We start from the raw sequence: 14299 nt of genomic DNA, 5'->3' as shown, positions 1-14299 counted from the left end.
GCTTAACACTTCTGGAGGAATTACTTGTACTGAGGATTTCCTGCATCTTCAAGGAGCTCTTTCCCCATCTCTACCCTGTACTCCTGGGGCTGCCATATCTTCAGTCAAGATGAAAGCTGACACCCAGGCTCCAACTTTTCAAACAGTAAATTAACTGAGGGTGAAGAAACAAAGATTTACAGTCTTGCTCATCCAGACCCTTGATTTTCTGATACAAATTGTGAAAAAAATATATGCTCCAAGTTACTCCCCAGGAAAAGAAATCTGAATATTGACAGTCAAATGGAATAAGATATGTAACTTTGAGGCAATGAAAAAAGGTAACATGCAACTCAGGAAGACCAAAACATTGAGAGTCAGGTTACTACTAAAAATGGTTGATGAGAATTACATAACCAACGTAAAATATTCAGATAGCTTTGCAGACATTCTAATAGTTGGATTTCTAGCAGCTAACAGCCTGAAAGCAAAGATATCAGAGTAGCCATAGGTGCTAGCCAGACTGTCTAATACTCAACCATACCAACATAAACTCATTGTTTCAAAATTATTTGCTATTTTGGTTTGTCTTTGATAAGTATTAGTTGCTTAACCTTATACTCTTCAGCTTCCTTGACATTCATATCAGAACCTGTAACTGCAACACTTTAAGTGCTGTAAATTTACTAAATAACATACCCAGTTGTGTGGATTATTGGAACTGGTTTGTTAATTAGACTAAAGTTTGTTGATCAGAGTTTGGAGTTCATTTCAAAAAAGACAGTTTTAAAGCATCTAAGATGTCAAAGGAGAGACATTAAATATCTGTCTTTTTATATGAAATCAAAGTCACTTAACAGAGATGCACCAAAATGGAAGAAAATAAATCTACTAATTTTATCTGCTTTTAGCTAGTCAGCTCCTGAAAGTTAGTCTTACATATTCACGCAATCAGGTTAGATTTAAGAATTCAGCATCACAGTATTCTTCCAGAGGAGGAAAAATATCAGTAACCAAAGTGCTTAGGTTTCTAGAAGCCGATATGTGGCCTTGCTGGTGTGCTAGGTGCTTTTTTTGAAAAACAGACTCCCAGAAGGTATTTCTTAGAGATGTACTGACTCACAATCCGTATGGAACAAAGAGCAATTGATTACTATTAGAAATAATAATCTTCAGCATATTGCATCAGTGAAGATTTTGCGGTAGTGTAAACACGCACCTCAGCCAAAATAAAAACCTGAATAAATGATGTTGGGCAGGGCATAATTTGTATTTGAGACAGTATTAGAAGAGGAGAGTTTAAATTCTCTTCAAGCTTCCTTGCAGTTAAAAGCCCATCATTAATGAAGACTTTGGAAAGCAACAATGGAAGACAAACATGGTGGTACCCACTGCTATTCTGGAATACAGCCACACTACTGCCAGCAAACAGACCCGAGCTGTGGAAAGATACCTGAATGGCTTTTAAACTGACCAGCTGCTCTGCACTGTAGCAGGCTACTTGCAGCATGACAGCATTGAACTATGGGCATAATATCAAGCCCATACATGGCCAGCTGGACTAGAACATGTCTAGTCCTGGGTTACTAAGAGAAATAACAGAGCAAGTTTTATCTAGGGAATAGACATGAGACTGCCTAAAAAGATGCACCACACCAGTCAGTGAGCTTGCACAGAGTTATCTTGCAGCCCAGGTCACTGTAGGATCATAATTTTTCTGGAGTCCACGTCACTGTGCATCTAAGTGACTGACAGTCTGTACCTTCATAGAATGGTTAAGAAAAAAAAAGTTGAATTTCAAGTAGAGTGGTTGTATGATCGTAAAACAGCTCACCCATATTTGGCATTTGAGCTAGCCACTAAGTCAAGGGAACACCTGGCAGATCAATTAATTTGTTTCTGAAATCTCTAAAGCAGTAATATGAAGCCAGAACACTCCTCAAACAGACTGACACTGCTCCCTGAGGTAGAGGTCTGGAAGAGAGGAAGAACCCCCCCCCCCCAAACACACACACCATGCAGTCCATTTCAGGGGCTTCAGTAGTGAAAACATTTTGGAGACATTTGGAGAACTTTGAGAACACAGAAACTGCTAAGTGTTAGACTAGATAAAACTGCATTGAGCATTTACTGGGCTACTTCAAGAACTAGTAGGAGCTTTAAAGGGTTTTGATTGGGTTGGGTTGAGTTGGCTGGCCAACTGAAAGAAGACTTCTCCCACATTCCCTCTGCATTTTGAAAAATAAGCATTTGTAAGTAGCTTTTTTGGCTTTTCCCAAAGCTGCCATTAAAAAAAAAATCAGTTTGGTTGAACACTATTAAAAAAAAAACAAACCAGTTACCTTACATTACTGCACTTCCAGGACATTATATGAAACCAATACTGGATATGGTGTGCTAGGTTAAATGATTAGCAATTTAACAGCTAAGACTGTCTCAGTAAGAAGCTATTAGGGAAAGAACCCTCCCTCCCAGTCTAGATTTATCTTCTCCAGCCTCAGCAATTGCCCTAGACATCACAGAAGCTTGTGGAATATAATCATTTGGGACAGGGGGGGAGGAATATCAAGCCTGCTCTTAATAGTCTTTCACTCCAGAGAAGGCACCAAGCACTGCCATATTTTCCACATAAACTAACAAAGCTGTTGGACTTTTCCAGCAGCACTTGGAAACACTTTCTGGTGACTGCTACTGCCTTAGCTGCTTCCAGACTTGGCAATGACACTGCATTCATGTCTGCATTCCAGACATTATAAACTACAATCTCCCTTGTTACTTCTATCAAGTTTATTTTGCATCAAGAGCCCCACGCAACAAGCTGACCCCAGGGGAAATCCACAGAATATACTGAAATACTATACTAGTAAGACTCCTAATCCTGAGCTCAAAGACATTGCTATTGACAGCCATTAGCTCAGTCCCTGACAGGACCGCAGAGAGAATAATACACCTTTTAATGTGTGGTATTTGGACAGGAAGTTACCGGGATGGTGTGTCAGTACTTAAGAGCAGACTAAGCAGCATCACAAACAGGTGTTCTACAAGCCTTATCAAACACTCAATCAACATTAGATTGGATTTTAGCTTTATCATTACCAAAGATGAACTTATGTTCAGGCAGACAGGATTTTAACATTTTAAAAAAGACTGTGGAAACATGAACTCTCCATAGAAGACAACTGCTTAGAATTCAAGAAGTTAATGGTGTAGAAATGATTAGATAAATCAATCCAGGTCTCAGCCTCCAAGATATTAGTGCAGTTCACAGAAGTCTACGAAAACTTGAAAGGTGATGAAATTAATTGGTGGGCTTTAAAAACATGAATTACCAGGAGGAGAAAAGAATGTCTATCTTTTCTTTCTGCAGCTAGAGACTACAAAGATTTCAGCAACATAGTCTAGTATGAAATAAACCCTTATAGATCCAGCACAGTCAAATTCAGCCAGCTGGGAACCAAGCTGAGGAAAATGTGCTGCTCAGGCACTCCAGGAAGGGGATGCACCTTGATTTTTTGCATCAGTGTGAGGAAGATGGCATTTGAAAGCTGTAGGTAAAAAACACACACCCTGCCAAATTAACATTTGACATAGCTGTACATCACAGGACCATCAAGAAGAGTGGCTGAACCTCATTATCCAAACATGTTATCAAGGGATTTTTTCAAGAAACACCAAACAGGTTTTCATATGATACTTCTGCAGATTTTAATATACTGACATATGAAAACAGCCATTTCAGTTCACTGGAAACAGATTGTTTTAAGTTTTACCATAAAAAGGCAAAATAAACTCTTCCACTATAATGTTATAGCTTTTAATATTCCTGAGCTGCATTTTAGAAGCAAAAGTATTCTTAAATGGATTTAACAAGAGACACTGCAGCCTTACTTTCCAACACCGCAAGTAAAAATAATTTAGCAAGAAGGCCCCTTTCAAAAGGCAATTGCTAGCTCTGTACGTACCTGAAAAAAATGCTTCAAGTGACTCTCTGTCATCTGAAGTAATTACAAAGCCAAATATGTCAACAAAATAACAGAACAACTTTTCAACCATTTTACCACTGCTTCTTACTTCCTACATCAATGTGCCTTTCTTACATGGAAAGAATTATTATATAAATGGCATTACATGCCAGTATAATTTGGGCCACAAAGTTTGGCACCATACAGATAAATGAAGGAATCACAGCAGTTTAAAAGATATCCTGTGCATCTTCATAGTCAGTTTTAAGAACTATACAAAAGTATGGCTCACTGGCTCAATCAGCAAAACCTCTACTTTGTTACATGTGATTTGAGTGCACCGGAAAGCATTTTATATTATATCTGTGTATATGTAATAGCTTGTCACGCCTGGAGTTCCTATAACTGACACCCATGTACCTCTTGATCCCAATTAGGTGATAAAGAGATGAAAAACTAAATGAACTAAAAAAAAAGATTTAAAAAAATCGAAAATCGAGAAAACAGGTCAGCTTTTAGCACTATATGAACTCAAGCACAGGTGGCTATACCTACATTATGGGAAAAACCTAGAAAGAGACAACAAAGCACAAAGAAACTTCAACAAAATCAGGCATCTATTTTCTTGGTTTCAGGAACTGGATGCAAGTTAGACACTGGTTGAAACAAGTGTTTTCTATAGTAGTCACACCGATGAGGTCTGGTTTACAACTTTCTGGCCCTTGTGTCCAACCACAGCCTTTCCAAATGGCCAAGGCCTCTACTACCCACTCCAAGTACTCCTTTGCTTACTCAGTGATCTCCTCCGATATCTTCGTTTCTTGCTCACACTTCTGCGACTATGACTTCTCTCTCTTTTGTCCCTTTTACGTTCCCTACTGCGAGTTCTTCTATAACGGGAACGTCTGGGGCTTACACTTCTTCGGCGAGGACTATAGCTTCGTCGAGGACTGTAACTTCTGCTAGAGTGTTTATAAAACCTCCTTTCTTTCCTGCGCTTTTCATCCTGATAACTCACATCTCTTCTGTATTTGCTCCTCTCTCTTTTACCCTTACTCTCATCAGTGTTTATGCTGCTACACGAACGGCTCTTTCTTCTCCTTGACTCTGTGCTACGTTTGCTCTGCTCACAGTGCGAGTCCTTCCTGCACGTATTCTGGTCATAGCTAGAGACGCTCTTCTGCTGCTGGTTGTTGACAGGAATACATGAAAGCACTCCTGAACTTCTTTTCTCAGAACACCTCTCAGAGTTTGCAGTATGAAGTTTCTGGCCTTCCTTGATGTGACCTCTGTCATGAATATTGCCATTCAAGTACTTGCATTGAGTATTTATACTCTCAGGGGATACTGCTTTTCTCTGACAGCCTGGAGCTAGTTTGCCTGCAACAGCTTGCCCCGAGGTAGAAGTGATGCAGCTGGATGACACAGTGTGTGGAACACCACCAGCAGTTTTTAGCAAACCAGACTGAGATGCTTCTGTTTCCTCTCTGTTTTGATGAGCTGCATCCATTTGCTTGCTCAGAAGATTGTTTAGTAGTTTCTCCCTCAGTTCCTTTTCTTTTCTCTGCAGTCCCAGTGCTCTCTCTTTTTCCTCTTCCACACGTCTGAGCTCAGCCTCCTGTAGCTTTCGTCTCTCCTCTAACTGCTGAAGACGGATCTTTTCTTCATTATGTTCCTGCTCCAAAAGCTTTACCGTCTGAAAGATAGTCAAAAGAAAGGTGAGAGTAAATGAGAAAGTATTTGTAAACCTACTGGTCTTTCCAAAGTTGTACTGTAACATGAAAGCAGTAATTTGGCAAGAAAACAGTGTCTTACATAAGGAACTTAAGACTCTCAAAATAAGTGTCCCCCTGCCCCCCCAAGAAAAAAGAATGCTCTAACATACAACCACCATAAGACAAAACATTAATATTAATCCACAAACTCTTGTAAATGTTAAATTCTCTTGGCAGTTTCACAATGCAAAGATTAAGGAGCCATAAAGACTAAACTTTATCTGACAAGTGTAACACAAGCTAGAACAACATGTGGAATTTGAAGTACTGAAATACATTTCTCAGGGTCAACACTTGAAGGTTTTAGTCAAATATAAAACATGAAGAAAAATATAGAACATAAGACTTTCTCTTAGAGCTCTGCAATCTGTGATTCACAGATCACTTCACAATGTGGCCATAAAAGGTAACAAACATTAAACACATGCATATTATACAAAAATTGATTTTCATTTTGTCAACCACTTTAGAAATTCATGATGCTAAAAAACAAGGTTTAAACATTTATTTTTTATTCTGCCCCAGACAAACCAGCTCAGTGCAGTCCTCAAAATTCTGGGAGTGAATGAAACACATGACTATTGTATTAAACAGTGTCTCTATTTTACAGCTGGAAAGTTAGAACAGCTGCAGAGTATTTCTCCCCTCTCCTAGCATGTAACTGACCACACAGCACCATATGAGCTCTAATTCAAAACTAGTCCTGAGATATACTGGCATCAAGGAATATAAGGGTGTTTTGCCATACCCTTTTGCATTACTACAAAAAAAACAAACAAAAAAAAACCCCACACACCTTAACATGAATTACACTACCCCAATATGACTTCAAAGTCTTAAGCAAATTATATCCGGTTTTATTGAAAGATAACAGCAACGCCAGTAGAGAGAAAGGATTGTAACATTCAAAGCCTTAGCTGATAGTACTTTTTTGTAGAGAAAAATGTACATTCTGCACATTTTCAAACATCATCTAATGAAACTCCATTCTCTCTAATTGGAAAGAGTAGTTGATGGAACTGCTGAAGGCCACAAGGAAAACAGCATCAAAACTGAAATTAGTAATTGGGAGTTTCACATCTTATCCTCTGTGTTTAATTTACTTTATCATGCTTACACATTCTTATTCTGGACTTAAGAGCAAGCCTGCCAATTAGTTTACATGCTGAAAAATGTTATTTGGGACTACAGGTTCAAGTTCACTCTTCACTTTATGTACATGTGCATCTTTTAGAAAGGGAGAAATACTGTTTCATTGCACAGTTTCGAATTTGTGGTCTAAGGAACAGCAGTTGGAGAGGTACTAAATCTGCTGTTTAATGAATAGCACTCCCTCTGCTCCTCCCCCAAGTCAGTAAAAGGCTTTGTTCTGCTGGGTTCTTCATTAGCTTCTGAAATAAATATTGAAGTTACCTTTGCCCTGCTTAGCAGTTCTGCAATTAGTCTAATGGACTGAAGATTTCTCTGAGCTAACAGGAGCTTCCTTTCTTCCAGCTTTATCTTCTCTTGCAGTTTTTTCTGCTCTTCAGCTTGTATTTTTTCAAGTTGCTTTTTGTTTCTTCGAACTTCACGATCTTTCTGTTTCTGCTCTCTCTTGCGCAACTTTTCTTCTCTTTTTTTCTCTTTCTCATATTCTTCAAGCTCTCTTTGCTTCCTAAAAAGAGATTCATATTTTTACTTTTTAACAATTACTTATGATGGTGAAATAAGGCTGTCAATATTTAAAAAGAAGTTATAATCCAAACATGAAACATGGCTAAAACAAAAATCTTTTTTTTTTAAACCAATGAGACCACAACAGTGATGCACCAGGCAGCTGGGCAATCAATGTATGTCTATAAAGTCAATCAGTCATTAAGTCATTACATTACAATGCACATTTTCTTCAGAACTATATATTAGGTAATTTTCCAGCTCTTGGAATTACATTTACACACATGTAAGTTAAAAAAAAAAAAAAAAAAAACTTGTTTACAACCTGTTCATCTTCAAGTCTGCTAATCCCTGAACTCTTCTTCCTCAAAAGGATCACACTGCTCTCACTCAGTTTAAGTGCTTCACTTCAGCAACTGTAGCAGAACTGAGCTTAGGGATACAACAGCTTCCAAGCAGTGAAGCTTTCAACCACTGCAGCTTATGGTCTTGTAGCCTCAGAAATCCAGTACCAGCCAGGGCACAGACACTGAACTCCTCTCACCCTTACAAGTAGTCCCTCCACATCAGGTAGAAGCACATTATGTGACAGCGTATGGAAGTTTGTGTTGTTGCTACCTACACAGAACTTTTCAGGGTATAGAAGACTTCAGCCTTCAGAGCTGAAAATTCAGTGCTAGCCTTACTAAACTCACTTTAGAAAAAGAAAATTGCATTAACCTGTATTATAATCAAATCCTATTTTGCAGAGGCAATATGCTTGTAAGACATCACCAGGACAGTTAGTTTGCTTTCTGTAACTTGTCAATAACTAAGCCATATTTGCACGTGAACTAACAAAGCACCACAGTTACTAGCAAACAAAAATCCCCACAAATCTTTTATTTTCTAATGCAACCCAGAAGCAGAGGTAAGCAAGCAGCAATCTTGTGATATATTTGCCACATGCTAAGAAAGTAAATTATGAATTATGAACTTCTATCTTGTATATAGTGAAAAAACTGAGATTCTGATTATTGCGAGGAAATGAACAATTGTCTTTTTTTTTCCTATTTTTATATAATTTTACTACTGCTTCATGCATAACTGGTGATATAAAAATGCAGATATCAGCCACTACATTTAATAAGACAAACTAAGAGGGCTTTATAACTGTTGGCAAATATCTTTTCCAAAATTACTCATTTTACTCTAACACTCAAAAGGCAGCTAAGACAATGGGTCACTTTACATGGAATTACTAGAAAACACAGGTATTATGATAAGGGCTATTCAATTCCACTGAAACATCAAAATTAGTTTTGGTCACCTCAGCTCCAAATTGCACTACCTACAGCCTGAAAAATACACTGCAAATTCGCAAAAACTTACATCATTTAAACACAGAAGTTCACAGCTATTAGATACAAGTGCATTTGACCTGGACTTTACCTTTTTTATTATACTGAAATTATACTTTTTTAATTAAATATTTTGTAGGACACTCAAGATAAAGGGGCCTTAAGTATTATCCTCGAAGACGACTGCAATTTTCATTTAGAAAATGAAATTAAAGCTAATTGTAAACACTTGCTTATCTCAATGTTTCCGGATCTACAATATTTTCATTACACCTAACGTCAAACTACAGACTACACCTATTAACTCAAATCAGTATTGCCATCTTTATTTGCTTGCTATAATTGGAGCTTTGTAACATCAGCTTTCAGAAAAACTTCAAAGATGACAACTTCCTTTGAAAAGAAAAATCTCGTGCTAAGATGTCTGTACTTATGTATTTACAGTGTCATTAAGGAACAGTTTGCTTTATTATGAAAAATATATCAAAGAGCAATAAGCAACAATTACCTTTCTTCCTCTTTTTGTTTTTCCTCAGCTTCTTTCTCTTTACGTTTTTGTTCTTCTCTCTGTTGTTCAAGCTCTTGAAGCTTTTGCCTTTCAAGCTGGCGCTTCTTAATTGATGCATCACTCAGGTGTTTTGTTGAATCAAAAGAAACCTTTATAGAACAAAATTCAAACCAGTGTTAAGTTGACAAAAAACAAACACACAAAAAAACCCACAACAACCACCACATCTTTATCTAGTAGAAAGGTATCCAAACCACAGGACACATACCATCAGAAATAGAAAAACTGCTTCAAAACAGAGGGAGCTCCAGAGCACTATAAACACTGGAAACTGTCTCTTAATTTAAATGTCTGCACACTAGCACAATTAGGTACCAGCTTACACTTTTGTGTGTGTCTGACTTTTAAATGTAAACCCTGTGTAGTTTAGGCCCTGGCTGTCTAATGGTTTCAGCTTGTCAGAATAGGAACATACAGACATCTTTCAATTCACATATACAATTGGGGACTGTGCAGCACTAGGTAGAACTGGGCCTTAAAAAGGCCTCCCTTTCTGTGTCACACTGAGGACCTTAAGTTCAGCAGGAGGTGGGAAAAACAAACAAACAAAAAAAACCCCCAACAGTTCTAAAAGATTTAACACCTGGTTTAGCATCTCCCTACCAATTTTAACCCAAAGACTCCCAAACCAAGCTACGCTGTGTTGTTGTCTGAGGCTACAAGCTTGAGATTATAGGAATGCAAGCGAAAGGAAGGATACATATGTCTGGACCATAAGACCTGGGCCTTCCAGAACCTAAGGGTGTACTCTGGCCCTGATCGATCATGCGCTGGAACAGGACCCCAGCACACATCACACTCCTGGTGTCCTGATTTCCCATACTAGATACCACCTACATGCAGGCAGGCAGGGATCCATACGCCCGCAGGCCCCCTAGTCAGTGGAAGATATGAACCATGGGGCGCAGCACAAAGAGTATGTACTCCACAGTTTAATTCATTCAGACTGTTATCTAAAAGGATGTTCCAGTAACAGACTAAAAGGACGGACAAAGAGAAACAAAGTTGGAAGGGTCATACAGCATGGTAACCTTGTATGAAGGAGATCTGTCCTGACAGCACAGTTGCAAACATTGCCCTCTCTCTTTCCTATCAATCTCCAGGGCAGCTGCCAGGAAAGCATTCTTCCTCCTGCATGGGCAAACTAAATTTGGGAACCCTGATCCAGTGCATGTAAGTGACAGTCTGAATTTCACATCCCCTTGAAAATAAGAAAGTTAAGGCCTAAAGAGTTTCTATGCTCCAACTGACAAGCTTTGTAACAAGATAAAAATTATAGTATTTTACTTATACTTAATAATATAAAACTTAAATAAGTATTTGCATGTTCCCATATTACAAAAAGAAATAGTAGAGCTTTTTCCTGAAATACACTTCCTGATTTGATGAATGACTACTAAGCCCACTGAAATAAGTAAGCAAACACTTCACTCAACTGATATGTAACTGGGAGGACAATCTCCAAGCATATCAGAGCAAGTCTTCTTTAGGCCATACTTTCATAGACATTACATCAGAAGAGACCATGTTGTCCTCTCCTGTCATACTTCTGTTTTCTAAGACAATGGGGTTACATAAAAAGAAGAGATCTGGAAACCTCGGTATATAAATATTATGAATTCAACATACTGGATTCAGAGGAAACTGTGCTACAGTTTAACATGTGATTTATTTTTTTTCTTCCTTTCTGTACATGAAATACAGTAATCATGATTAATAGTGTATCCCACAGGTCTTATAGGCCACAAGCTATTAAATTTCAGAATGCTGACACTTGTCTGGTAGACCTCATTATCAATGCAGGAGGCTGTGAATTTCTCCCCCAAAACTTCCATTTGTGGTACACAAAAGAACAACTCACTTAAGTCAGCCTTCTAGCAAAATATGTCTGAACTTGTTCAGAATTAGAATTTTTAAGTGAAATGACAATACTTACAGATACGTATTAATTTTCAAAAACCACTAATCATGGAATTTAACAAGTCATGTTCATATATTTGGTCCTTCCATTGAGCAAAAAATTCCCAAAAGAACAACCCCCCCCCCATTCTATGTCTGAAAGGACACATTTTTCTTCTTTCTATCATTTTCCTTTTAACATACTATTATGGCTGTTCCACAGGACTTTAGCTGTATTTGTTCTTTAACACGGGTTATCATATAAGAGTCTGCAGTTCTCACCTTTATATTACAAGCCACTGCTTTGCCATCATCACCTTTGTACATCAGCTTCATCCCTCGCAGGGCATTCATGGCCTTAATGAAACCTGCATACTCCCGATATTGAACATAAGCTTCAAAGTTTAAATGGCCTCCAAAACTGAAAGTGTGAAAATTTCTGCCAGTCATTTCTTCTCTATAAGGGTCCAGCATAGGTATGTCCACATTACGTATCTCTCCAAATTTCTTGAAAACTTTTATAAGAACTTCTTCACTTGGCTTTTCTGAGCCAGAATCCTTTGCTGCAAACCATTTACAAGGTAAGCCCTCCAAATGAATAGTATCTGGTCTTTCCCCTGGCAGAGTTTCATTCATATCTTTTGCATCACGAAAAAATGAGTCCCAGTCATGTCTGGTAGGAAAGTCAATCTTATATTCTGCAGCACGGACTTTTAAAATGTCAGAGAAGCCACTCAGCTTTATTGTTTTGCCATCAAGGCATGCCAGAAAAGACTTCACCAAACTTTTGTTTTCAACCTCTCCTTCAAACCGGATGAAATCCATTGTGCTTTTAGAAATCCGCAGAGTGGAAAACTGATGGGTTTGCACCATACCTTTCAATCTTTCCATCACTTCCCAGTTCGAAATGGATTTTCCTGGTTGTTTCAGCTGAGGAAGTGCCACACTGATGGTCATTTTTGTAATGGGCTTAAGGTATAACCCACAAGGAGCACAGAGCTCTACAGCTTCTGATGTATCATGAACTATTGTTGCAGCAGCCATAACACAGAAAAAGCATAGGATAAAAAGAATAAAGATGCAAGTTTAAGTTGTAGGCCAAAAAATGTCAAATAAAACAGCCCTTATCCTTAAAGAATTGAATTCCTTGGACATTTAACCATTCCCAAGTAAAACCAATGTCTCTTAATATAAAAGTCAGTTAGAGAGTTAAAACAGAGTAGCACGAGCATCTTAAATTACTTTATAACCATCTGAGCCCAAAAATAATTAAATCTCAGCAAGACCTCAGAAAAAACAAGAAGCTGAGGACAATCTAGGAATGAATGAAGTTGGTATGCGATGGCTCAGAAAGCAGCTACCCTCTTTTCAGGGAGGAAGGAACAGGAGGAGTGATGCCACACGGCCTCGAAGTCTACTTGACACATAAACCACTGCAGATGAGCACTGAGGACAGACTCCATGCTCTCTAGTACAAAGACTCGTAAGGTATCTGCAACGAGAAAAGAACACCGCTTTTATTCCAGCCAGCAGCCTCCCTGCCTCGCGCCTACCGCAGAGCGGCCTGAGCGGCACTGCGAGGTTTGGGGCCCTTCAGCCCACGCTGCGGGGCGCCAAGAGCCAAACAGCAGCGAGCGACCCCTGCGCGCGGGCCGCACGCCCGGCTGCGCAACGAGCAGCCTGCGCGGCCGCGCCGGGGCAACCCCGGGCGCCGCGGCCAGCGCGGGAGGCCGCAGCCGCCTGGGGCAGGCCAGGCCACCACTGCCCCCCTCCCCCGCCGGCTTCCCAGGGGAAAGCGAGGCGCCCCCCCGCCCCGTAGCCCAGCGGGGCGACCCCGCCGCCCTCCGACCCCCACGGAGAGACTCACCGCGCCCGCCTCGACGCCTCCTCGACGCCTCACCGCAGCCGGCGCTGCGCAGCGCGGCGCGGCGGACCCACGGCAAACGGCCGCACGCCGGCACCCATCCCTCCTGCGCCCCCCGCCGCGCGCCGCCAGGCCCGCTTCCGCTTCCGCTTCCGCGTACGCCGGGAGCGTCCCGGCTGACAAAGGGGCGGGGCCGATCTCTATGGTAGCGCCGGGGCCGCGGCGCCAGCGGGCGACACCTGGCGGCGGGGCGGGGCTCCGCGCGTGCGCGGCGCATGCGCGGCGCATGCGCAGCCCTGCGGCTACCGGCGGGGCGGGGTGTGTAGGAGGGGAGTGAGGGCGGTTGGAGTCTGGCTCTGGGTTTTTAAAACAGGCCCTTTCAGGGGAAAGCCACAATTTCTAGGAAATACAGTCGCTCAGGGAATGGGACCCTAAAGCTCCTCTGCAATTGTTGCTTTTGTGTTAAGGTCTATAGGAACTGTGTTTCTGCTCTGTTGCCCAATTCACTAGAAAGTGGGTAGTTTCATGTTTGCTGTTTCTGTTTTACCTTTGATCTCATTTTCTTTCTCCAGCTGTGACCCTGCTGGTAATGAAAGCTTCAGGGCCCGTTTTTTTTTTGCTCTGGAAACTTATAGGCAAAATGACTCCACTACTTTTTTTTTGTGAAAAACAGGCACTTGCTTCTTCTTTTCCATCTTAGGCATATACTACACAGTGGGGTTAGCTTGGTGCATATCAACAGGTCTGTTTTCCAAGAAGGTCTTTTTCACCATTTCCTTCTTACGGACTGGGGCACAAGTGGACAGAAACTGAGCATCTTGCCGAAAGCCCCCTGGCAGGACCAAGAGCAGTACTGGGGCCTCTGGAGTCATCATCTACCAAGGACAATAGCTTCCCACTGACTGCTTACCAAACTCTTCTGCTAGTTTGTGCTTTTCTGGAAAAAGAACCCAAACCCTATATTTATAAAAAAATCTCACAAATCAACAAGACCCCTGTATAAACATAGGTGCCTAGTGCTATTTAAGATGCTGTAAGGTATCCAAGCTACGTATATGGGGCTAAAAATTATACCACCCAAGAGCCCCATTTGTGGCCCCAAGCAGAAAGTCCTCGCAGCAGAGCTCTCTTGGCACCGCATCTCTTCCTTTGGCAGCCCCTTTCCACACCTGCTCCCATGGTGACTCTACACTCTCTCTTTCTCTCCACGCTAACCCTAACCCTAACCCTGATTGTGGAGACATTTTTGAGGCCTGTGC

The 14299-nt window shown here is 40.7% G+C and overlaps 1 protein-coding gene across 1 annotated transcript; it reads right to left on the bottom strand.

The window, feature by feature from the left end:
• Positions 1–3659: 3659 nt before the first annotated feature.
• Positions 3660–13138, bottom strand: AKAP17A (A-kinase anchoring protein 17A). Its single transcript, XM_067296018.1, has 5 exons — positions 13044–13138; positions 11459–12668; positions 9218–9366; positions 7130–7370; positions 3660–5637 (listed from the first exon to the last, which is right to left on the bottom strand). The coding sequence occupies exons 2-5, from the start codon at positions 12218–12220 to the stop codon at positions 4705–4707; spliced, it is 2085 nt and encodes a 694-aa protein (XP_067152119.1). The 5' UTR covers positions 12221–12668; positions 13044–13138; the 3' UTR covers positions 3660–4704.
• Between the last annotated feature and the right edge of the window lie 1161 nt (positions 13139–14299).

This window comes from Apteryx mantelli, chromosome 1, assembly GCF_036417845.1.
Source record: "Apteryx mantelli isolate bAptMan1 chromosome 1, bAptMan1.hap1, whole genome shotgun sequence".
Classification (NCBI taxonomy): domain Eukaryota; kingdom Metazoa; phylum Chordata; class Aves; order Apterygiformes; family Apterygidae; genus Apteryx; species Apteryx mantelli.
Note: the sequence above shows the minus strand (reverse complement) of the source record. Positions and strands in the feature narration are given on the sequence as shown.